This window comes from Drosophila miranda (assembly GCF_003369915.1).
Source record: "Drosophila miranda strain MSH22 chromosome Y unlocalized genomic scaffold, D.miranda_PacBio2.1 Contig_Y1_pilon, whole genome shotgun sequence".
Taxonomy (NCBI): domain Eukaryota; kingdom Metazoa; phylum Arthropoda; class Insecta; order Diptera; family Drosophilidae; genus Drosophila; species Drosophila miranda.
This window is the reverse complement of record NW_022881603.1, coordinates 28,885,380-28,908,826: the sequence shown is the minus strand read 5'-3', so window position 1 is coordinate 28,908,826 and position 23,447 is coordinate 28,885,380. Positions and strand designations below refer to the sequence as shown.

At 44.9% G+C, this 23,447-nt stretch overlaps 3 protein-coding genes and 2 pseudogenes across 6 annotated transcripts; 4 read left to right on the top strand and 1 right to left on the bottom strand.

Moving 5' to 3' along the window:
• Nucleotides 1-2,975: 2,975 nt before the first annotated feature.
• Nucleotides 2,976-3,541, top strand: LOC117191878 (protein CTLA-2-alpha-like). Its single transcript, XM_033396643.1, has 2 exons — nt 2,976-3,130; nt 3,195-3,541. The coding sequence occupies exons 1-2, from the start codon at nt 3,092-3,094 to the stop codon at nt 3,393-3,395; spliced, it is 240 nt and encodes a 79-aa protein (XP_033252534.1). The 5' UTR covers nt 2,976-3,091; the 3' UTR covers nt 3,396-3,541.
• A 214-nt stretch (nt 3,542-3,755) lies between these two features.
• LOC108158599 (succinate dehydrogenase [ubiquinone] flavoprotein subunit, mitochondrial) lies at nt 3,756-7,782 on the top strand. 3 transcript variants are annotated; one of them, XM_017291058.2, is made up of 5 exons: nt 3,756-3,865; nt 3,970-4,068; nt 5,236-6,833; nt 6,894-7,044; nt 7,108-7,782. In XM_017291058.2, the coding sequence occupies exons 2-5, from the start codon at nt 4,012-4,014 to the stop codon at nt 7,285-7,287; spliced, it is 1,986 nt and encodes a 661-aa protein (XP_017146547.2). In that variant the 5' UTR covers nt 3,756-3,865; nt 3,970-4,011; the 3' UTR covers nt 7,288-7,782. The 3 variants fall into 3 exon arrangements, with proteins under 3 accessions (XP_017146547.2, XP_017146549.2, XP_017146548.2); XM_017291060.2 differs by having other exon boundaries at nt 3,757-3,865; nt 5,239-6,833; XM_017291059.2 differs by having other exon boundaries at nt 3,804-3,892.
• Nucleotides 7,783-13,286: 5,504 nt separating this feature from the next.
• Nucleotides 13,287-17,364, top strand: LOC117189852 (annotated as a pseudogene).
• A 103-nt stretch (nt 17,365-17,467) lies between these two features.
• Nucleotides 17,468-19,277, bottom strand: LOC117189854 (sentrin-specific protease 8-like). Of its 2 annotated transcripts, none has more exons than XM_033394923.1 (2): nt 19,055-19,277; nt 17,468-18,555 (listed from the first exon to the last, which is right to left on the bottom strand). In XM_033394923.1, exon 2 carries the CDS (start codon nt 18,447-18,449, stop codon nt 17,802-17,804), a length of 648 nt encoding a protein of 215 aa, XP_033250814.1. In that variant the 5' UTR covers nt 18,450-18,555; nt 19,055-19,277; the 3' UTR covers nt 17,468-17,801. The 2 variants fall into 2 exon arrangements, with proteins under 2 accessions (XP_033250814.1, XP_033250813.1); XM_033394922.1 differs by lacking the exon at nt 19,055-19,277 and adding an exon at nt 18,620-18,879.
• Nucleotides 19,278-20,772: 1,495 nt separating this feature from the next.
• On the top strand, nt 20,773-22,659 carry LOC117189853 (annotated as a pseudogene).
• The last annotated feature ends 788 nt before the right edge of the window (nt 22,660-23,447 follow it).

The following is a 23,447-nucleotide window of genomic DNA, read 5'->3' as shown; positions in this document are numbered from 1 at the left end:
ACGCCTACAGCTATGTGGATCTGGCCGAGACCGATATGACTGGAAAGCCGTCGCCCTCAACTATTTCCGACAGGTACCGGTGCAGCGTCCGGTTCGTCTCCATTGGTGTCCCCAGGGGAGGCTGATCTGAATACCCATCTCAGCTCATTCGAGAATATGTTGCAGAACTTACTGAATAATGTTATTAAAGCCCATATGCTGCACAACCAGGCCTTCATCACAGACTGATGTCCGATCGTCTGGCCTCCTGCGGAATATCCCCCGTCAAGTCTATCAATCATTACTAAATCATAATATTTGTGCATTTTTAAGGTTTTTTTTGTGTCATTTTTTTCAAATTTGTTTAATTTCAAATATATTGTTTATTTACTGGTTAAGTCGTAACTTAATTATTGCCCAGAACTCACTCAAACGCAATCACTTTCGACGAACAGGTAACCTTTTTGCATTTATCATTTATCGCCTGCTGTTGCTGTTGCACTTGCACTCGTATGTTATTATATTAGTTGTTGATCCTGCGCTGCATGTCCTTTCGTTTGTTCTAACCCTAATCCAAGGTCCATAAGTGTACTAACACACCTCACTAATACACCACTCGATACATCTAATTCTTGTGACAACCACTTACATATGTACATGTTTTAGTTAGATCCAAATTTGTCTGTTTGAATTTTGTGTACGTTTCATAGCGGTGAAAAGAGAGTCTAATGAAATTGTATAACATATTCTGTGCGCGTCCACTGAGTTACATTTGTAGGAATTGCCGACCCTCGACCTTTGAAAATCGTGCTAATCATGTGTGTTTACTCTTTGCCTTTCCCCCAGGTGAAAACGTGCAAAATGGCGACCACTCGGAGTCACACTTGACCACCTTTTCCCAGAGCAGTAAAGAGGTAAGCGATGATGACCTTAGCTTAGTAGTCGGCAAAACGAAATCGAAACTATATGCTCAATATACATTTCTATTACAGTTCCAGGATGTGTCCACGGACGGATCGCCGAAGAAAGACAAAAAGAAGAAGAAGGGCCTGCGCACACCATCGTTTTTGAAAAAGAAGAAGGAGAAGAAGAAGGCCGAGGCCTAAGCTGATGCTGGTGCTGATCTAGAGCGGCATCCGTAGCAGCAACACCACAGCAATAGCAATCATTACACCCACCCAACAGCAAACAACGGGTAAACGCGGGGACAAGAACAATGTGTAACCGAGGGCACTAAGAGAATAAACGATATGATGAAACGACGAAAAATAAACAATAACCAGAGTGAAGCGAGCATTGCACGAGAGAAAAGAGGAGAAAATAAGAGAATAGAAGAGAAGAGGCATAAACCAGCAACAAATGAGCAGCTAAGGTTGATCAAGACGCAACTAAGAAGTAACCGAAGGCAGCAGTTCAATCAATTAGCATTCACAGCTATACATATGTACATATATCTTCTAATATAATATAAATCTATTTTTTAATTTATACGATTATCGCAGCACATAATTTTGTATGATAAAAAGAGACTACCGAAATTCTCAAATTCGCATGCAATACCCGACCCCAACCACCCCGACAGACACGCGGGCCGCTACGTTCTATACGAGAAGCGGGGAAATCTTCTAGATGTATTAGCGCTTAAATATACATACTACGTAAACCAAATTACATAGTAATCAAAAATAACAACAACATAAGCAGAAACACTTATTAATGAAGTGCGAAAGCAACGAGACTTGTTTTGAAGAATTGGAAATTTTTGTGCACACATAGAAGCGGACGCAGACGCAGACGACGAGTGTGTTATTTGAGGGAGCTTGCACTCAACATAATACTTAATTGCAATATTTTTTTATAAACGCAACTAAATTGATGACATGAAACAACACTTTGATATTCTTTACATGTGTATGTTTTGTGTTTTTTAAGTTGTGTTAGTTGATTCAAAAAAGTAAATATAATAGGTATATGTTTGTATACATGCAGCAATTGTATTAGGTTTTTCTATAAATAATTACATACTGTTTATACATAAATACACACGCAACATATATATTTATAAAAACAAATAAATTATGGAGAAAATACAAAACACAAAACAACACACTCTCATATGTATGTAAAGCCGAGAGATAAATGCAGAGGAAAGCAGAAACAGAACCAATCGCAGAAAAATAAGAGAGTCGAGTCCCGTGAGATATACCAGCATTTCTTTTGTAAGTAGATGTGCTGCATCGAAAATACATGCATATGTACGTTCGATAACTACACTCCAGCAAAGTATACATATATGACTGCCATAGCATGTAAAGCCAAAAGGCACAATTTAATTGCTTTTCAAATAATAACTAGCAATAAAACTAAAGCTAATCAAATCAATAAAATGTTTCTGCTTTTCCCGCCCGCTTATCCACACAAATACACCCACACCCACAATACTAGGACACACTCGATTCTCTATATACACAACACACACGAATGCATGCATTTCGGAGCCTTAGACAAAAACGACAGAATAAATGTTTATGATAATTACGAGTATATATAAAGAAAGAGAAACTTTAAATGATATGATTGTTTGCACAACGACAGAAGCTTATTTCTAGCAACTTTTTGCGTCATCGAAGCAAAAGAGTTTGTTTTGTAGAATTCTCTCGTTAGAAATTTGTCAATATTCTCATTCTCTGTGCAAATAATAAAAGGAAACTTAAAGAAAAAAGCAAGAAAACGCTGGACAGCTGTTTCTTAAAATTCGTTTAGATCTTAAGCAAATGCATATACATAATTATATTTAAAATCGTATTATACAAAATGTACAACACACACACGACACACGAACAGAATAAATAAACACTTGGAAATTGTACAAAATTCGAAAATCACTTGGATATCATACAAATTTTTGTAAACTTCTTCTACTGCCTCCTTTTTGTTGCTGTAAAAAGTGCATTAAGTCGAGAGCGTACTGTTCCATACGGTTTTCAACTAGGTGGGACCTCTGACCGAATAATCTTTCTTTGTTTGGTTCGACGATTTCTGACTCGGAGAAAAACAAACCCTCAGTATAGAAATAAGAATTTAGTCAGTCAGAAAAAAAAAGGTCGTCAACATGTCTCTTGTCGCAGATGAAGAGTGGGCCGAATACATAGTAAAGTACATTCTTTAGTTACAACGCAGTATACGCAATACGTCATTCTCGTCCGTTGATTCAGGCGAAATTCAACAAGAGCTACGAGGCTGCGGAGGATCTTTTGCGACGGGATCTGTACGAGAAGGCCAAGGCGAAAGTGGTCGAGCGTAATCGAAAATATGATAGCGGCGAAGTAACTTGGAAAATGGCAATCAATCATTTGTCGGACGATACCGAAGAAGAATTTGCCAAGCGTTGCGGCAAGAGGACACCTCCAAAGTAAAGTATGAATTCCATGAATCTCAATGAAAGTGCATTTTACAATGGCTGCAAACGGAATATTCTCTATTTTTATAAATATTTGTATCTGTATGTTTTTACCCAACAAACAATAAATTAATCAATAAATCAGCTGTTCCACAAGTGAAAGATTTGGTCCCACATTGAAGGTAAACAGTTCATTGAATTATGTTCATTGAACTACAGTGGAATGATATGTAGTAGTCAGCCTGGCGTTCAGATTTTACAATTGTCATATTGCGCCTGTATATTTTAAAATTTAAATATTCATTTACGTATACATGTATACTGTCTTTTTTGGCATATGCATTCCCGCCCATACGTAAATACGAAGCGCAAACGTACCAACAAATGAGCACGGTTCATCACCCTCACCTGATCAGAGAACCAGTTCGTATTATTCATCCAGCTCCGTAACTCAAGTGCCGACGAGCGGCACACAACATTTAAAACGTAAACTTTTCCTTTCAAAATAGACATGTAACTACATGACAAATATTTTAAGAAACATCAACGCACTCGTACTAAATTTTGACTAAAGTGCCACTTTTTTGCAGAATCTAGACCACACTAGCCACCTCGAAAGCCCAGCCGCAAACATGTCCGGAATCATGCGTGTGCCATCGATTTTGGCCAAAAATGCAGTCGTCTCCATGGTAGGTAGCGCATAAACTCCTTTCGCCAGGCATCCACATCGTCGCCCACCTGTCCACCTTGCCGGACAGCGATTATACAACGAGGGAAACGGATTTTATTTGCTCGTGACGTGAAGTGAAAAAAAAAAGTTGACCAAAAAACGCGCCCCTCGTAGTTATGTAATTTCAATCAATTTTGATGGCCATGTGTAATGGATGGCCCCACTCGGAGTTAATATCCCAGAAGGGGGCAACTGTTGATTTTGCCCCCATCTCTGGGCTGTTTTTAAGATTTTAGTGGAAAATTTGTGTTCAACGGTCGACGAGGTTATGTTACCTTCCCCGCCCCCGCTGTCGATGCTTCCGTGTTTTGTTGGTCTGCTCGAATGGCTGTGCGTGCAACAAACGCATCTAAGACATTAAATGCAATTGCAAATTGTGTATGGCGGTGGCTTATTGCTATAGGACAAGCCTTGATAAGCTCAGCAAATTTCATTCAGTCACACGAATGTCCAGAGATGCAGGGAGGCACGCCCGCTGCTAACAACTGAGCTGATTATACAAAGGGAGCTGGCCATTGCTACTGATGTCTTTTCAACAGTTTAATTATCCTTTGGATAAGCAACTGTCGCACTGTCACACTATGTGGAAGCACCATCAAGTCTAGTCTCGCTTCTTGAGCATCTCAATCTTGAGGCTGTCGACATCACCACTGTCTTCGCCTGGGAATATTCCTCAGCGGCAGCGATGGCCATGGCGTGTGCGGCTCTCAACTTATCTGTCAAGTTGTCGTTAATTGGCGATCGTTTTGCCAAAACAAAACGAATGCATTTTATCGATGTACATATTTATACACTTACTGTGTATTTTTCCGTCTGCGTGGGGCGTATTAGCCAAGGGGTGCGGGACACTGCTGATAAGATATAACTCCTTACTAAGAGATCTTCCAGAGAATCGCAAGAGCCTGTAGTTTAAAGCGCTTACGTAATTATATTAGCGAATTGAAATAGCGTTGAAATATTCTTAATTGAAAGGTGCAAATAATGACTAAATGACGGATTCGTTGTGCAAAAACCTGATTTCGCAACGGTCTGGTCTCATCACAGCGCTGCGGGCGGCCCGTTCAAACAAACCCCTTTTAAACAGCAATCAACTAGCTCTGATCCCATCTCTCTCTCTCTCTTTCATCAGCGCGCAGCTGCAATTGCAGGGCAACGTAGTTATCACATAACGCACTGTCGCCAGCAGGCGACGGCAGCTAATCCGGATAAGATATCGAAGCAGTATCCTGTCGTCGATCATGCTTACGATGCAGTTGTGGTGGGAGCCGGCGGTGCTGGTCTCCGGGCCGCTTTTGGCCTTGTCGCCGAGGGATTCCGCACGGCGGTGATCACCAAATTGTTCCCCACCCGCTCGCACACGATTGCCGCGCAGGGCGGCATCAATGCGGCGCTGGGCAATATGGAAGAGGACGACTGGAAGTGGCACATGTACGACACAGTCAAGGGATCCGACTGGCTGGGCGATCAGGATGCTATACACTACATGACCCGGGAGGCACCCAAGGCTGTCATCGAGCTGGAGAACTACGGCATGCCCTTCTCCCGCACACAAGACGGAAAGATCTACCAGCGCGCCTTCGGTGGCCAGAGCTTGAAATTCGGCAAGAGCGGACAGGCGCATAGATGTTGTGCTGTGGCGGATCGTACCGGGCACTCCCTGTTGCACACCCTCTACGGACAGTCGCTCAGTTACGATTGCAACTACTTTGTGGAGTACTTTGCCCTGGATCTGATCTTCGAGGATGGCGAGTGCCGGGGCGTGTTGGCCCTTAACCTGGAGGATGGTACTCTGCACCGTTTCAGAGCCCAGAACACCGTCATTGCCACTGGCGGCTATGGACGTGCCTTTTTCTCCTGCACCTCTGCCCACACCTGCACAGGCGACGGCACTGCTATGGTCGCACGACAGGGCCTCCCCTCCCAGGACTTGGAGTTTGTTCAGTTCCACCCCACTGGCATCTATGGAGCCGGCTGCCTCATTACCGAGGGCTGCCGCGGCGAGGGTGGCTACCTGATCAATGCCAAGGGCGAGCGTTTCATGGAGCGGTATGCTCCGGTGGCCAAGGATCTTGCCTCTCGGGACGTCGTGTCGCGTTCAATGACCATAGAGATCATGGAGGGTCGTGGTGTTGGCCCCGACAAGGATCACGTTTACCTGCAGCTGCACCATTTGCCACCCAAGCAGCTTGCCGAGCGACTACCCGGTATCTCAGAGACAGCCATGATTTTTGCCGGCGTAGATGTAACACGCGAGCCAATCCCCGTCTTACCCACGGTGCACTACAACATGGGTGGTGTACCAACCAACTATCGCGGCCAGGTGATCACCGTTGACAAGGACGGCAAGGATATCATTGTCCCCGGCCTCTACGCTGCAGGGGAGGCAGCCTCCAGCTCCGTCCACGGTGCCAATCGTCTGGGTGCCAACTCTCTGCTGGATCTGGTTGTTTTCGGACGTGCCTGCGCCAAGACCATTGCCGACGAGAATAAGCCCGGCGCAGCTGCTCCCACTCTCAAGGATACAGCTGGCGAGGCCTCTGTGGCTAACCTGGATAAGCTGCGCTTTGCCAACGGCCAGATCACCACTGCCGATCTGCGCCTGAAGATGCAGAAGACCATGCAGCATCATGCCGCTGTGTTCCGCGACGGGCCCATCCTCAAGGAGGGTGTGAGCAAAATGCAAGAGATCTACAAGCAATTCAAGGACGTTAAGGTTGTGGACAAGTGAGTGCGCGAACATTTGAATTTTAGTTTGAGATTTATTTAATCTGAAATCATTTTTAGGTCCCTAGTCTGGAACTCGGATTTGGTCGAGACGCTGGAGCTGCAGAACCTGTTGGCCAATGCCCAAATGACCATTGTGGGAGCCGAGGCGCGTAAGGAGTCGCGTGGTGCTCACGCCCGTGAAGACTTCAAGATCAGGCTTGACGAATATGTAAGTTGATTTGGGGCCACAAGAAAGCCGGCACTGGCTCTTATTGTATGTTTCTTCTTGCAGGATTACAGCAAGCCCGTCGAGGGACAGGAGAAGGTGCCCTTTGAGAAGCACTGGCGCAAGCACACGCTCGCCTGGGTGTGCAACGACAATGGAGATGTTCAGTTGGATTACAGGAACGTAATCGATACCACGCTGGACAGCGAGGTGTCAACGGTGCCGCCAGCGATCCGCTCCTACTAAATTGATATGATTAGATGGAGGCTACCCGCATACACATAAAACACCACAGCCAACACACACCACACACACGGATGTCTACTTAAGGGGTCGCAACCTGAGGAAAGGAAAGAGATTTAGAGTCGAGTCGCAAATTTTGTGCTATTTCCGGGGAACTCTGCACCCCAACGTCTTGCGACGGAATGTAAAGACAGTTATCCTATATGCATCCTACATATATATATTCTCTATATATCCTATGTTGCTCCTGTTTCCATCTATTTTCTGTACGCCCTGTATGCCCTCCCTCCACCTGATGATTACTTTTTTTCGGTTGTTTATATACAATTTACAATTTTACATTAGCAAAATGTGTGTGATGGCTTTACTGAGGGACGATTGCGACGATAAGAACAGAACGAAGCTTTGCTGTGCTTTGCCTAGCAATAAGCAAAAGAAAAAAAAATCCAACAAACATTTTCTAGTATTTGTTAAACTTATTAAATTATTGAAACAAAAAAATGTAAAAATCACAAAAAAAACAAAATCTGAACTATTTGCTGTATAGCAAATAAAGTGAATGAAAATGAATTTTGGTCAAACGATAATTTTAGCCGCGGAATATATGAATTTGATTCGGCTTAACATTTAGCCTCTTCAAAACATCTTCGGCAGCAGTGTTGAAGGAGGTTGGTCCACAAATCGCCGCATAGGAGACAGCAGCTCCGACGATATTCGTTACGGCTGCTCCTCTGCCTGGGAAAGTATGTGGGTGCAGATGAAGCGCTCGTCCTCCGTTTGCATATTCTGCAGTTTGTCCCTCAGCCAGTTTCCGCTTCAGTTTTGTTGAAGTAGTACAGGTGCAGGGTCTCGCTGTGGATCAAATACAATTTGTTAGTGTACGGATTTGGCCAACTTTCCATTTCCTTGCCAACTTACATGCGATTTGTGTTCCGCTTTAGTAGATGGGGTATTATACATAAAATAGGTGTCAGACCGTTCCCAGCTGCCAGTAGAAGGATGTTCCGATTTGCGGTTAGGTCTGAGAGCATAAAACCGCCGCGAGGCGCGCTTAAATGCAACCGACAGCCTGGCTTAATCAGAAAGTGCAGGCACACAGAACTCGCCAGGGAGTTCGTTTCGGAGGGCAAATATCTGTGATCGATTGGCGTATAGCTGCGCTGGATTTCATCCCCATTCACAGGACTTGTATGTTCACATGATGGCCCACTGGTAGGACCATCAATACCTCCATCTGAACGCTTTGTAAGCTCAGCTCAAAAGAGTCGTGATTGAAATCGTTAGAGTCAAGCACTTCATATTCATACGTTTCCTCTTGTGTGTCAAGAGAATCCAGTTTGCGTGACGTGTGCGTACCGTAAGAAGTCCAAGGTGCTGGCTCTTCTTTGGCCAAGACCAGCTCGATCTTTCCAGTCTCAGTCCCGACTCGCACGGCCTTCGGTGGCCACTCCACCTTCCCTGCTAGCTGTAAGTCAAACGTGTGCCATCTGCTCTCCAGGAAAACACGCACCACCAGCTGCTGCGGATCTTTTCTTCTCACAATCAGTCCGGGATTGGAGAAGGTTCGAGTGTAAAAGAACAGGGTAAGCTCGCTTCTTTGTTGGATCCAATCAAAGCGAGGAACAATCTTTACTGGCTTTGAATCCTGTGTGTCTGTCTTGAGGGAATCAGTCTTCGTCAAAGGTCCAGGGGCAATCTCCTTTAACGGCCCTGTTCGGAGCAGAACCCAGCCGATTAGCTGCTTGCCAAATAGCACCTAATTCTTGGCCCTCAGCCGCTTATTTTGTTTGTTACTTATGTCTATGTCACTCATTTGCTTGTTAAAGCTCTGCGCTTGCTTGCCCTGCTAAACGCTCTCTGCCAGCTCGCTCTTCGCTATCTCCGCTTTGCGTCTGCCTACCGACGTCGGCCGAGCGAAGCTGCGCTTAGCGATCGGGGCGGCAATGTAAAGGGTAGGCAAGCCACACTTGCAATTTGGATGTCACGCATTAAAGAACATATCGTAATTTTATTTCTGCGCCGAGTTTTATTTAATTCGAAATAATTAGTCGGCCGATTGGGGATAAAAAACATTATCTCCACATAAAATTTGGTGACCCCGACGTGATCTCTGAGTTGCAGTGTCAATTAATAATCATTCGCGATCGACAATCGTTAGCCCTAGCAAATTTTCGGCGGTTAAGCACAATTCGGTGCTAAAACACACTTACATACACCTACATACACGCATTGCTGGCTATTAATTTCTCTGTCGCGACAATTCGGTCAGTGCAGTGCGGTAGGCAGTGCAGCGAACTCACTAATACACACAAGCGGAGTACAAAGCGGAATCGGACAGCTCGCACAGCCGCACAGCTAAAGGCATTAGCTGTAATCCCTTTGCTTTCGGTTCCCACGTTTATACGTATACAGGGTGTCTTTTTCGGTCGTGCTGAGTGACTCTTTTAAAACCTCAACATGGCAGCACCTGAGCCTACCAATGTCGCGAACGCAGCAATGCCGAGTGATGTAGATTTCTACAAGCACAAGGCCGAGTCCATCGCGCGCCAACTAAAGGCCATGGATCGCTTTCTCACCAAGGAAGAGCTTGCCGAGTTAGATGAGGCAGAACTTCAAGCTCGCTTAGAGCAAATCGAGCGAATGAATGCGGAATTCGATGCCGCTCAAACGAGCCTTGAAAGGCTGGATTTCCTGCAGTTAGCCCATGATGCCCGGCTGGACTTTTCGAATGTTTATGTCAAGGTTAGGTCCAGGCTGTCGCGGGAGTTGATGGCTGCTCGCACGGTAAATGTTGCCAATTCAACGGCTCGGCATACTCTCGAGGGGAATTCGTCGTTGTTCGCCTATAATAGTATAGGCCGTTCTCGAATGCCCGAGTTGCAGCTTCCGCGATTCGGGGGAACTACATGGATTGGCCAGAATTCCACTCGATGTTCTCGACAATGGTGCACAAAGACCATCGTATACCAATCATCGAAAAATTCCAATATCTTCGTGGATGTCTAGATGGTGCTGCGCTGGATACGATTCATTCCTTGGAACTTTCTGAGGAGAATTACGACAAGGCGTTGACTTTGCTAATGTTGCGATTCGATAATAAACTGTTACATTTTCAGGCACACGTCAAGGCTATTTTCGGGCTGCAAGGGGTGGAGAAGGGCTCAGCTATCGGCTTGCGCGCGCTCAGCGACAAAATCAATTCGCACTTGCGTGCACTTCAGACCTTGGCGACCCCGCAGGAGATTTCGGATGGGTTGCTGATCTTCATCATAGGCACGAAACTGGACCACAAAACAAAGGAGAAATGGGAAGAGAACTTGCCGACGTCAGGATTGCCTCGGTGGTCAAGCATGGCCTCATTTTTGGAAGCGAGATGTCGGATGCTGGAGAATTTGGGATCAGCCATGGCAACAAGTCCTAGTCAACAGGTGGGAGAAGACAATCCTGTCACCCTTATCACCTCCAGTAACGACCATCCTAACCCCATATGTAACCATTGCAATTCCTCCGAGCATTACATATCTAGATGTCAGGCATTCCTGAATCTCTCTGCGTTTGAACGATACAAAGAAGCAAAGAAGAGCCGCTTGTGTTTGAACTGCCTCAACAAAGGCCATGAATTGCAGAGGTGCAGGTCAGGACTTTGCAGGCATTGCCAGGCCAAACATCACACGCTACTCCACATTCCATCGGGAACTGGTGCTTCATCTTCCTCTTCACCGGCCGAGGAATCGATCCAGCAAGAGGCCGCGACTGTGCTTCTAGCAAGCGGGTGTTCTAGCCCTCCCCCCTCGATCCAGAAATCTCAGCCTAGCCAGAACGTGTTGCTACCTACTGCCCTCGTCCATGTAACAGATCGTTATGGAGCACTTATCCCATGTCGTGCCATTTTGGATTCTGCATCACAGGCAAACTTTGTAACATCTAGACTTGCTGATCAGTTGCAGTTGGATCATCGCTCGTCTTATGTTCACATCTCTGGAATCGGAGATTCCATTCTACCTTCGAGCAAGTCTGTACATATAGTTGTACAATCCCAGGACGCAAGCTATCGAGCTTCCTTCGCTGCAATTGTCACCAACTCAATTACGGAAATGCAGCCTAACTTCGGCGTAGACGCAAAGGATTGGCCAATGCCGAATAATCTAAAACTAGCTGATCCTAATTTCTCCAAGCCCCAACGTATCGATCTGTTGATAGGTTCTGGTTTGTTCTTCGATTTAATGTGCGTCGGACAGATTCGACTATCAGCCCAATTGCCAACATTGCAGGAGACTAAACTTGGTTGGATAGTATCAGGAAGCATTGATAGCTCGGAGAATAAGCGTGCAGCTTTAGCCGCTTTTGAAAATTCCTCGTGCATCTCTATTGACGATTTTCGACCCACAACGCTGGAGTACCAAAACTTAGAGCAGCAATGCAGGAAGCAGCTGCTCGAGTGCCAGGTGCAAGTGGAAAAACTGCGATCGGAGAATCAGGAACTGCAGCGCGAACTTTTCCATATATTAAAAACCTACATATCCACGCCAAATGAAATTCAACTTTCAACAGTTTCTACATTGCCAAATTTCCTGCCATTCTACGCAATTACAGAGGTTCCCGATGATCAAGACGTAGTCACGACAAGCCGCCTTCGTAAAGAAGCGCCGATTGCTGCGTTCGACGATCATCCCAGCGTAGCCGCCAGCTGCGCCCAAGCAAGCATCTTCAAGAGGGCCGTTGGAAAAATAGCGGTTCTGCCCCTTCAGGATGGATCTGTTGAAAGCCTTTGCCTTCCAACGGGGGTGAATGTTCGGAGCAGAACCCAGCCGATTAGCTGCTTGCCAAATAGCACCTAATTCTTGGCCCTCAGCCGCTTATTTTGTTTGTTACTTATGTCTATGTCACTCATTTGCTTGTTAAAGCTCTGCGCTTGCTTGCCCTGCTAAACGCTCTCTGCCAGCTCGCTCTTCGCTATCTCCGCTTTGCGTCTGCCTACCGACGTCGGCCGAGCGAAGCTGCGCTTAGCGATCGGAGCGGCAATGTAAAGGGTAGGCAAGCCACACTTGCAATTTGGATGTCACGCATTAAAGAACATATCGTAATTTTATTTCTGCGCCGAGTTTTATTTAATTCGAAATAATTAGTCGGCCGATTGGGGATAAAAAACATTATCTCCACAGGCCCTACGTAACATTTTCCCAGCAGCTGTGGATAATTGACCCAGGCAAGAACCTTGTCAAACAATGTAGTAGCATCTTGGCCAACTCCACGCATTAGCTCGTCCACTCCGCCCGGATGAAAATCCATGTATCGAGTAACATTAAAGACTCTGCCACGAATGGCCATCCAGGCATCAGTAACCTTGTTGTGCAGAGCTAATGCGCTTCTGGTAACTGGAACCACCCGTCCTCCGGTCCCCGATAGATCTGCCCCAGAATTGCACAGCCGTATCCAGCTCATCAGCGAGTAGCCTGGGTTTAGTGCACATTTGTTCCGCGGATTCCCTGTCGCTGAGCCCGAGCAATCGGCATTGGATTTGAGTTTTGCGGCGCTGTGGTGGACAGTTGAAGGCCAGCAGAGGCTCTCGGTAAGGGCACTCCCTGTGGCGACCCAAGAAGCGTATTGCTGGTAGCGGATTTGTGCGATAAATCAGACATAATCTGTTAAATGGCTTGGAATTGAAAATCACAACAATACTCTGGTATAAACAGCTGTTGCGTGCAACTCGTTAAATGGTTCATATTTCGGAATCACAGCATAATCCTTGAATCGATATTTTTGTGCGATAAGTGGAACTTATCGGCGTCTTATTTCAAAATAGAAATTAAAACTATGATCAAAATACCGTTTATACTTTCTTGTCTCATTGATCGGCAACGCCAATGGAATGAAAACAATGTTGCTATTTTTCTCGATAGTGAGCAAAATGTGCATCGATAGTGCCCCAAAAACAAACAAAGTCGATATATCGCTGGCCTCTCAGCACTAGCGGAACATCGATTGCTGTTTGTTTTTGTCACGAGCTTCCGAGCTTTAAAATTCGCTGCATTTTAAATAAACTTTGACCGTGCAACCAAGCGAAAGGAAATAATTTTCCCTTTGAAGTACGCTAGTATTTAACCAGCAAAATATCACACAGATCCCATTGCTTTTTCTTCGCGGGTACATTCATTACAGTGTTTGCTATTTATCGACGCGCAATAGTGCGCAGTGTGTATCTGTGTGTACTTTATCTTTTTTGTGCATTTGTCCAACTGCGAAGTTGATTTAGTTTGCACATTCATTGCTAACCGCTTTTGCTGTGAACCGGTTCCAAAGTATTATTAAACGAAAAAACTACATTGCTGAGTTTGTTGTGTGCATCTCTGATCGAATGAACATGAATTATACATATTCAATTGCAATCCGTCTGTATAGTTTGGTTCTTGTGACGTCAACCTCTACTCCTATGTTTCGTTTGTGGGTTTTTTCCCCGCTCCCAAGACTAGAAATGAACACTCTGAAAATGAAACTTGATGAATTTTATTTATAATCCAAACAAAAGATCTGGCAAGAGAAATGATGTCATTGCCAGTACGCAGTTCAGATTGCTGTCCTGCATACATATGAATACCCCCATTCGTACCACATTACACTCCCACCCCCTACATATGTATATGTATGCTTCAAAATGAGGCCGTATTTGCAAATCAATAGCTATCCTATTCTAAACTATAGCTTGGGGAAATATGCGCGGATAGCAACAGGTCTTGTTCGTGCCGGACTCGTGTTCGTAAATCAGAATAGAAGGTTTGTGGGGCTGCTGTGTCAAGAGCCCCTCGAACTTGTGCTGGGACTTTGTCGCCTGCTATTTGTGAAATCATTTATAGCCTATCTTATCCAGATTGTCCACTTAAAGGAATGCTATTGTGCGATTATCGTTGTGCATCACTGCCCACCAAAACATTAAAAACTTTGCCCTATAGCCTCTACCGCGTATCGATTCCCAGCCCCTAACTGAAAGTATTTATTACGTTACAGTGCCCATTCGAATGTCTGGAAATTCATTTAGCCGACCTACAAGCTGATAGCCTGCTCTCGACATCCAAAAACCAATGCGATAAGCAGTCGGAAAGTTTAATTCCATTCCTGGTAATCACAGACCAGACTGTTGCTGTACAGACTAGTTGCTGTACGAGGATTGCTATTATTACTTTTATCGCGTCTGTGCAGACGGCTTTGACCTGATGTATGACTCATTTGGGTATACATTTTCCCTGTTCTCAGAGCGCTGAATGCTGATAAGTTTTTATGTATTGCCTCAGCTTTTAAGCAAAATAGTTAAAGTTTATGGGCATTGGTACATACATATATGGGTTATTGGGGTTCGGTTCTTTACTCCACTGAGGTATGGGGGGGGGGTCCTCTTTATCTACCATTGCTTGAGGCATCGTAAATGCTCTCCCAACCTAATACTACATTTCTGATAAGATATGAAATCACGTCTGTCGAAACTAACGGGAATAACCAGCCAGTCCGTTTAGGGGTATACTCAAATATACTCAGCCTGAGCCAATCAGCCAGTAAAGGAATGAAGTTTCAGCTTAAGCTGAATAAACTAGATAAATTCGAAGTAGATTTACAGAAAAAGTAGTATTGGAATGATTCAAAATAGAGTGTAGATGGGGAATATTTCAAAGTAATTTGTTTACTACGTTCTCCTTCTCAATGTGGGTGTGGGTGACTTTGGGCCATAATTGGGAACTATTATCTTATTTTTTCCCCCCGTAATTATTGATTTACCACTGAAGGCTGCAATATTGTGTATATTTTGAGCCACATACAATTTATTTCAGACAGAAATACGAATTTTCCTAATATTGCTGATAGATGGATTGAAAAATATGTATTCTTTAAAATTAAATGATACACATTTGTAATTTTTTGACTTGTCGAAATTTTCCAGATCCACAACACATGGCCCAGAACCAAGACACAGACGCGATCATCAGCCATTCCCAGTAAAAAATAAAAAGCTACATTCCACCCATGCAAGATGGCGCAGCACGTGCCCTTGTCACGCGTCATAGGTTCCTATATCTTTGGTATACTGCAGGCCTGCATTCGTTTTCTTTTCCGCCTGATCTATGGCGCGAAGGGCGAGAGCATGCCACCCATAACGGACCCCAATCTGCTCGAATCGGCATCGTCGCTTGCAAGAAAGATACGCAACCAGGAAGTGAGTAGATCTTGATATAGATACTCTAGCCATCAGTATAATAACCTCTCATGTCATCGAATAGCTTAGCAGCGTTCAGGTAATGGAGTCGTTCATACGCCGCATCAAGGAGGTGAATCCCATATTGAATTGTGTGGTGGACGAGAGATACGACCAGGCTTTCCAAGAGGCAGCCGATGCAGATAAGCTGATCAAGTCCGGTCAGCACACCGTGGAGGAATTGGCCAAGCAGAAGCCCTTTCTGGGTGTTCCCATCACCACAAAAGACTGCATTTCGGTCAAGGGTGAGATCGAACTAAACTAAAACTGAACTAAAATAATTCTAAATGAAAATTTACCTGTGTTCTAGGTATGCTCCACACGGCTGGCTTGTATGATCGACGAGAGGTGCGCGGCTCTAAGGATGCGGATGCCATGGCGTTGATGCGCAAGGCGAGGTGTGCATGTGGTGGGAGAGCAGCAACACGGTGCATGGACGGACGCGTAATGCGTATGATACAAATCGCATTGTCGGCGGCTCCAGTGGCGGTGAGGGCTGCATTCAGTCTGCGGCTGCCTCGGCCTTTGGTCTCGGCTCTGACATTGGTGGCTCCATTCGCATGCCGGCCTTTTTCAACGGCATCTTCGGACATAAGCCAAGCAAGCTGGTGGTTTCCAATGTAGGCCAGTTCCCTGCACCCTTCAGCGACGAGCAGAACTCTTTCTTGGGGCTGGGGCCAATGTCGCGCTTTGCGGAGGACCTGCGCCCAATGCTTAGAATCATGTCTGGCGAAAAGGCCGCTCTGCTGAATCTCGACAAGGAAGTGGATCTAAGCAAGATGAAGTTCTTCTATCAGGAGTCAGATGGCGGTGCCCGCCTAGTGTCTTCAGTAGACCCCGATCTACAAAAGGTATCAGTGTATAATAATTAACATACTAATTACTGATTATCCAATATTTTCACTGAAGGCCATGCAACGAGTTGTCCGGCACCTGAGCGAGAAGTTTTCCAGCAAGCAGGTGGAACGCATCCAGCTGCCGCTATTTCGCCAATCGGCTGCCATTTGGTTTGCCAACATGCGGGACGACAGTGGACACGGCTTCGCCTACCAATTGGGCAATTTGGAGCATGACATCAACACCTATTGGGAGCTTTTCAAATGGCTGTTTGGGGCTTCCAAACACACGTTCATTGGCTTGTCAACGGCGATAATGGACAGTGCCCAGTGCAAGCACGGCTCGCAGAAATATGATCACATGGTCCGTAAGCGCAACGATTTGCGGTCCGAGCTGCAGCGTCTCCTTGGCGACAATGGAGTGCTGATCTATCCCACACACCCCACCGTGGCGCCCTATCATAATGAGCCTGTGACGCGACCCCTTAACTTTGCCTACACGGGCATTGTGAATATACTAGGCTTCCCAGCCACGGCTGTTCCGTTGGGAAAGGGCAGCGAAGGATTGCCCCTGGGTGTTCAGATCATTGCCAACTTTAACGAGGATCGTCTCTGCCTGGCTTTTGCTGAGGAGCTGGAGCGAGCCTTTGGTGGCTGGACGCGACCCCAAGTCAGGGTGTAAAGCGTACAAGAAGCCTAGTTAGTAGAAGGGGGGCACTCCACTTCTCATCTGTCCCCGCCCCCACCCTCTGTAACACAAACAAACCCTCCCGCCCGGCGGTATCGACGTATGTCGAATCTGCGGCCTTTGGCCTCAGAAATGTATTAATTGTATGGGTGTACTACAGTGCCTCCTTATATCAGTTTTAGATGTGGTTTTATATATTTCATAGATGTTTTTAATAATTAATAATAGTAATTACTGGGTCTCGTGCTCTGCCTGGGAGGCCGTGCATTCTCCTTATGTTTCTACAATGCATTTATGTATAATAAATAATTGCAACATGAGATAATTCGCATACTTTCAAAACGAAAGACGGCATGGAACGTCTCGTCTGGTTCCGCTTCTAAACTAAATAAACAAATATGATAACACTGTTAAATTTGTTCTGATATCGATTGCGCGTAAACAAATCTTTATTTGTAAGTTAATCCTTTTCAAACATATCGAGTGCACCTCCTTCTGTGGGGTGTGTTATTTCACTACCGTGCCTGGCACTGGCTTCCCCATAAACATTTTCTAAATGTCTTCGTGGAATTAAATCAAAATTAAAATTAATTCATGGGTATCGTATTCACATGTTTGCGTACCTCTCTCGTCTTTTTCAGGTTGTATGTGTGTGTGTGTGTCAGTATGAATGTATAGCGGTTTTCTGTAAATGATACATTTACAATATTCATTCGATAACTTAAAACTAGCAAATGGAGGAAAGAAACGACGTCTAGTTCTTGCCGCCCAGCGACAAGATCAGCTTGAGCAGTTCCGTGCGTTTGGCTTTAACGGTGTCAGCCTGCAGCGGCGGTAGTCCATCAATCACCTCATACCTATTTAGATAGTCGGCAATGTGGTCGGTCATACAAATGACGTGTATGCCGCAGTCGTAGCCGTTGGCCTGCTGCAGGCAGCGCATTGGACGAAACTTGGCAGAGCGCATGTCCATAGTTTCCTTCACCTTGTTCATCAGCTCCACAGAGTTGCTAGTGTTGTTGTTTCCGTACGAGTCAAAGTGATAGAACGTCTTCTCCGGTCGCGAGAACACCAGCAACGACCAGTGCGTGCCACCGGCCTCGAAGCTCATGTTGTCATTCAAGGCGAAGAATATAAATGGCTTCCTAGTGGCCTTGTTCTGATCCATGAGTTGCTCCAGCTCCTGGTCGTCCATGTACTTCATGCATTGGGTCACCTCGGGGGCTATGAAGACGATATCGTCGTTTGTCTTGTACTTCACGTGCGTCAGGTACTCGTAGTAGAAGCTCAAAATCTGGTCGTTCAGCCAGCGGGGCCCATGCAGCAGCTGCACGTCGGACATCCGCAGACACGAGTCGTGGAAGCTCAGTGAGATGGGATCCGCCTTCGAGTTGGAGCTCATCTTGGAGTGATGGTTGTTGTTGGATCTATTTGGGGTGCCGCTCTTTCCACCGACGCGTCTCGAAGACCCTGTTTGATTCGAACTCTGTTTCTGGCTTGTATGTTGCCTGCAAGAAATTGTATTTCTGAAATTATATGCTCCGCATTCAAAATTTCGAACTAATCTAGCACCTTAAAATGTTTCTATCTTGGGGCAGCATGTTTCTAACTTATTTTAAATAATATATTTGTTTTGAAAAGTCAAACTTATCCACGAGAACAATCCCCACACAGCTTGTGCGTTTCAAAGTCGGCGTTCAAATATTTTCCTTGATTTCCTTTTGCTTTCGTCTTCGTATTGCCGTACTGCTCGCCGGCCGGCAAATTTTGTTGTTGTGCCTTTTGTTGCAAACGCCATGTTGCTTAATTATCTGTGTCGCGTCGCCTTACAACACAGCTTCAGGGTGCAGTGAGAAAAAAGCAGCACAGCTCAGATTTTTAAATGTTTAAACGTTAATTCAAACATTTAATTTAAGTTTTGTGTACGGGTGCGAATACGCGAAGCACAACAAAGGCTGATAATAGCGGTTCTTGGTTCATTCATTGGATTCATTGCGTCACACTTACCAGAAAAAATGGATGCGCTGCCCCTTCGAACTTTATACCTCCGAATAAATTTACTAGTCGCTATAATTAAAGATTCCTTGCGTATTATCATTTATTTGGGTATGACAGCAACAATACTCGTGGACTTAATATCTTTTTATAAATTTTTAAACACTGCTCCATATTATATTGGATGAACTGATGTTAACTTTATCAATCTGTCTGCTTTTGGGGCTAATTTTTCTTTTTTGATGGGGTATGGGGTCGAAAAGGGGAGCACGCCGCATCTAGCCTGGCAACGCTGGCGCCCCACCAGTATTGGTAAAGGAGAGCGGATTAATGTTAAAATGCATATTATTTTCTAAATGTAAAAATAATAAATAACTTAATAACTGAAAAGAACAATTTTGAGTTACATGGAAACTTTGGCGAAGAAGTTACAAATTATGAAACGAAACTACTCGAAATAAAATAAAGTGTTCGGTGCTCTCATTTAACCCTATACCTGCCGCTCTGTAACATTTTTACTTGTGCAAAAACCACCAATAAATGTAGCCCGTTTTGGAAACTTTGTTATTGTTTTTCACCAAATCGTATTAATATTTTCATCTGCTTGTTACTTCAGATAAAGTTTCCCCATAAAGAAACATAATTGCATTTTGTATGTAAATTACAATTTTCTTTGCACTTAATTTGCGAACCTGTATTGAATATGCTGTTCGAAAAGTCTCCTCTTTCCTCTTTACTTAACAAGAAGAATTATTGCGACATCCTTCACCAGCTTGGCGCTAAAATACATCTTAATCGCTTAACACATAAAACACAGGAAAATAAGATTTAAAAGAAAAAAAAGAAAACCCAACTCCGTGACAATGCATTTGCAGCATTGCCGTGACCAGGATTCGAACCTGGGTTACCACGGCCACAACGTTGTATCACTAACCATACAGTATATAGATGTGCCAGTTCATACAACGAAAGCGTCACACACTGGCTAGCGCGTTCAGTACCCCAGAGTGACGTCATCATGAGAGAGAGAGCGCAGAGAGAACATTTTTGCATGTTTAGTACACACGCAATATGTTTCGACAAAAATATGTGATTGTATGCTTTTTCAGATTTTTTGAAGGTTTGGTTCTGTTTTGCCACCAGCATGTTTTAGTGTATGGGTGCACATGCATTCTCACGTACTTTGCGTGTGTGTGTTTAGTATTGCTGGCCGCTAGAACTGAAATTTGAGTTTGGTTCTTGTTTTGGGTCTTTTGATGGACTGACCTACCGCCACATAATAAATGAAGAATGGGCAGGGGGTGGGGGTATGGTACACTAGGGCGCGGGAAATGAAATAAAAGCTGTTATTTGTTTGATTTATACCACAAAATATAAAATATTACAATAATATAATTACACATTTATTTCCTTATTTTAAACATTATTTTCCTTCCTTAAACAAAACAGAACCAGACCTGAGAGAGTTCAAAAAATCTGAAAAAGCATACAATCACATATTTTTGCCGAAACATATTGCGTGTGTACTAACACATGCAAAGATGTTCTCTCTGCGCTCTCTCTCTCATGATGACGTCACTCTGGGGTACTGAACGCGCTAGCCAGTGTGGGACGCTTTCGTTGTATGAACTGGCACATCTATATATGTACTGTATGGTTAGTGGTTGTATTCAATACAAAAGAATACAAAATATGTATTCTTTAAAATTAAATGATACACATTTGTAATTTTTAATTTGTCGAAATCTTCCAGATCCACAACACATGGCCCAGAACCAAGACACAGACGCGATCATCAGCCATTCCCAGTAAAAAATAAAAAGCTACATTCCACCCATGCAAGATGGCGCAGCACGTGACCTTGTCACGCGTCATAGGTTTCTATATCTTTGGTATACTGCAGGCCTGCATTCGTTTTCTTTTCCGCCTGATCTATGGCGCGAAGAGCGAGAGCATGCCACCCATAACGGACCCCAATCTGCTCGAATCGGCATCGTCGCTTGCAAGAAAGATACGCAACCAGGAAGTGAGTAGATCTTGATATAGATACTCTAGCCATCAGTATAATAACCTCTCATGTCATCGAATAGCTTAGCAGCGTTCAGGTAATGGAGTCGTTCATACGCCGCATCAAGGAGGTGAATCCCATATTGAATTGTGTGGTGGACGAGAGATACGACCAGGCTTTCCAAGAGGCAGCCGATGCAGATAAGCTGATCAAGTCCGGTCAGCACACCGTGGAGGAATTGGCCAAGCAGAAGCCCTTTCTGGGTGTTCCCATCACCACAAAAGACTGCATATCGGTCAAGGGTGAGATCGAACTAAACTAAAACTGAACTAAAACAGTTATAAATGAAAATTTACCTGTGTTCTAGGTATGCTCCACACGGCTGGCTTGTATGATCGACGAGAGGTGCGCGGCTCATTCAGTCTGCGGCTGCCTCGGCCTTTGGTCTTGGCTCTGACATTGGTGGCTCCATTCGCATGCCGGCCTTTTTCAACGGCATCTTCGGACATAAGCCAAGCAAGCTGGTGGTTTCCAATGTGGGCCAGTTCCCTGCACCCTTCCAATGTCAATGTCGCGCTTTGCGGAGGACCTGCGCCCAATGCTTAGAATCATGTCTGGCGAAAAGGCCGATCTGCTGAATCTCGACAAGGAAGTGGATCTAAGCAAGATGAAGTTCTTCTGTCAGGAGTCAGATGGCGGTGCCCGCCTAGTGTCTTCAGTAGACCCCGATCTACAAAAGGTATCAGTGTATAATAATTATTAACATACTAATTACTGATTATCCAATATTTTCACTGAAGGCCATGCAACGAGTTGTCCGGCACCTGAGCGAGAAGTTTGCCAGCAAGCAGGTGGAACGCATCCAGCTGCCGCTATTTCGCCAATCGGCTGCCATTTGGTTTGCCAACATGCGGGACGACAGTGGACACGGCTTCGCCTACCAATTGGGCAATTTGGAGCATGACATCAACACCTATTGGGAGCTTTTCAAATGGCTGTTTGGGGCTTCCAAACACACGTTCATTGGCTTGTCAACTGCGATAATGGACAGTGCCCAGTGCAAGCACGGCTCGCAGAAATAATGGAGTGCTGATCTATCCCACACTCCCCACCGTGGCGCCCTATCATAATGAGCCTGTGACGCGACCCCTTAACTTTGCCTACACGGGCATTGTGAATGTACTAGGCTTCCCAGCCACGGCTGTTCCGTTGGGAAAGGGCAGCGAAGGATTGCCCCTGGGTGTTCAGATCATTGCCAACTTTAACGAGGATCGTCTCTGCCTGGCTGTTCCGGAGGAGCTGGAGCGAGCCTTTGGTGGCTGGACGCGACCCCAAGTCAGGGTGTAAAGCGTACAAGAAGCCTAGTTAGTAGAAGGGGGGCACTCCACTTCTCATCTGTCCCCGCCCCCACCCACTGTAACACAAACAAACCCTCCCGCCCGGCGGTATCGACGTATGTCGAACCTGCGGCCTTTGGCCTCAGAAATGTATTAATTGTATGGGTGTACTACAGTGCCTCCTTATATCAGTTTTAGATGTGGTTTTATATATTTCATAGATGTTTTTAATAATTAATAATAGTAATTACTGGGTCTCGTGCTCTGCCTGGGAGGCCGTGCATTCTCCTTATGTTTCTAAAATGCATTTATGTATAATAAATAATTGCAACATGAGATAATTCGTTTACTTTCAAAACGAAAGACGGCATGGAACGTCTCGACTGGTTCCGCTTCTAAACTAAATAAACAAATATGATAACACTGTTAAATTTGTTTTGATATCGATTGCGCGTAAACAAATCTTTATTTGTAAGTTAATCCTTTTCAAACATATCGAGTGCACCTCCTTCTGTGGGGTGTGTTATTTCACTACCGTGCCTGGCACTGGCTTCCACATAAACATTTTCTAAATGTCTTCGTGGAATTAAATCAAAATTAAAATTAATTAATGGGTATCGTATTCACATGTTTGCGTACCTCTCTCACCTTTTTCAGGTTGTATGTGTGTGTGTGTCAGTATGAATGTATAGCGGTTTTCTGTAAATGATACTGTGGAGATAATGTTTTTTATCCCCAATCGGCCGACTAATTATTTCGAATTAAATAAAACTCGGCGCAGAAATAAAATTACGATATGTTCTTTAATGCGTGACATCCAAATTGCAAGTGTGGCTTGCCTGCCCTTTACATTGCCGCTCCGATCGCTAAGCGCAGCTTCGCTCGGCCGACGTCGGTAGGCAGACGCAAAGCGGAGATAGCGAAGAGCGAGCTGGCAGAAAGCGTTTAGCAGGGCAAGCAAGCGCAAAGCTTTAACAAACAAATGAGTGACATAGACATAAGTAACAAACAAAATAAGCGGCTGAGGGCCAAGAATTAGGTGCTATTTGGCAAGCAGCTA

Bases quoted from the DNA above. Each gene is read 5' to 3' on its own strand.
- LOC117191878 (XM_033396643.1), top strand. From the start codon at position 3,092: ATGTCTCTTGTCGCAGATGAAGAGTGGGCCGAATACATA. The intron at 3,131-3,194 runs GTAAAGTACATT...CCGTTGATTCAG, and splicing joins AAGAGTGGGCCGAATACATA to GCGAAATTCAACAAGAGCTA.
- LOC108158599 (XM_017291058.2), top strand. From the start codon at position 4,012: ATGTCCGGAATCATGCGTGTGCCATCGATTTTGGCCAAAAATGCAGTC. The intron at 6,834-6,893 runs GTGAGTGCGCGA...AATCATTTTTAG, and splicing joins GACGTTAAGGTTGTGGACAA to GTCCCTAGTCTGGAACTCGG. The intron at 7,045-7,107 runs GTAAGTTGATTT...TTCTTCTTGCAG, and splicing joins AGATCAGGCTTGACGAATAT to GATTACAGCAAGCCCGTCGA.
- LOC117189854 (XM_033394922.1), bottom strand. From the start codon at position 18,648: ATGCTGCCCCAAGATAGAAACATTTTAAG. The intron at 18,556-18,619 runs GTGCTAGATTAG...AATTTCTTGCAG, and splicing joins CAAGATAGAAACATTTTAAG to GCAACATACAAGCCAGAAAC.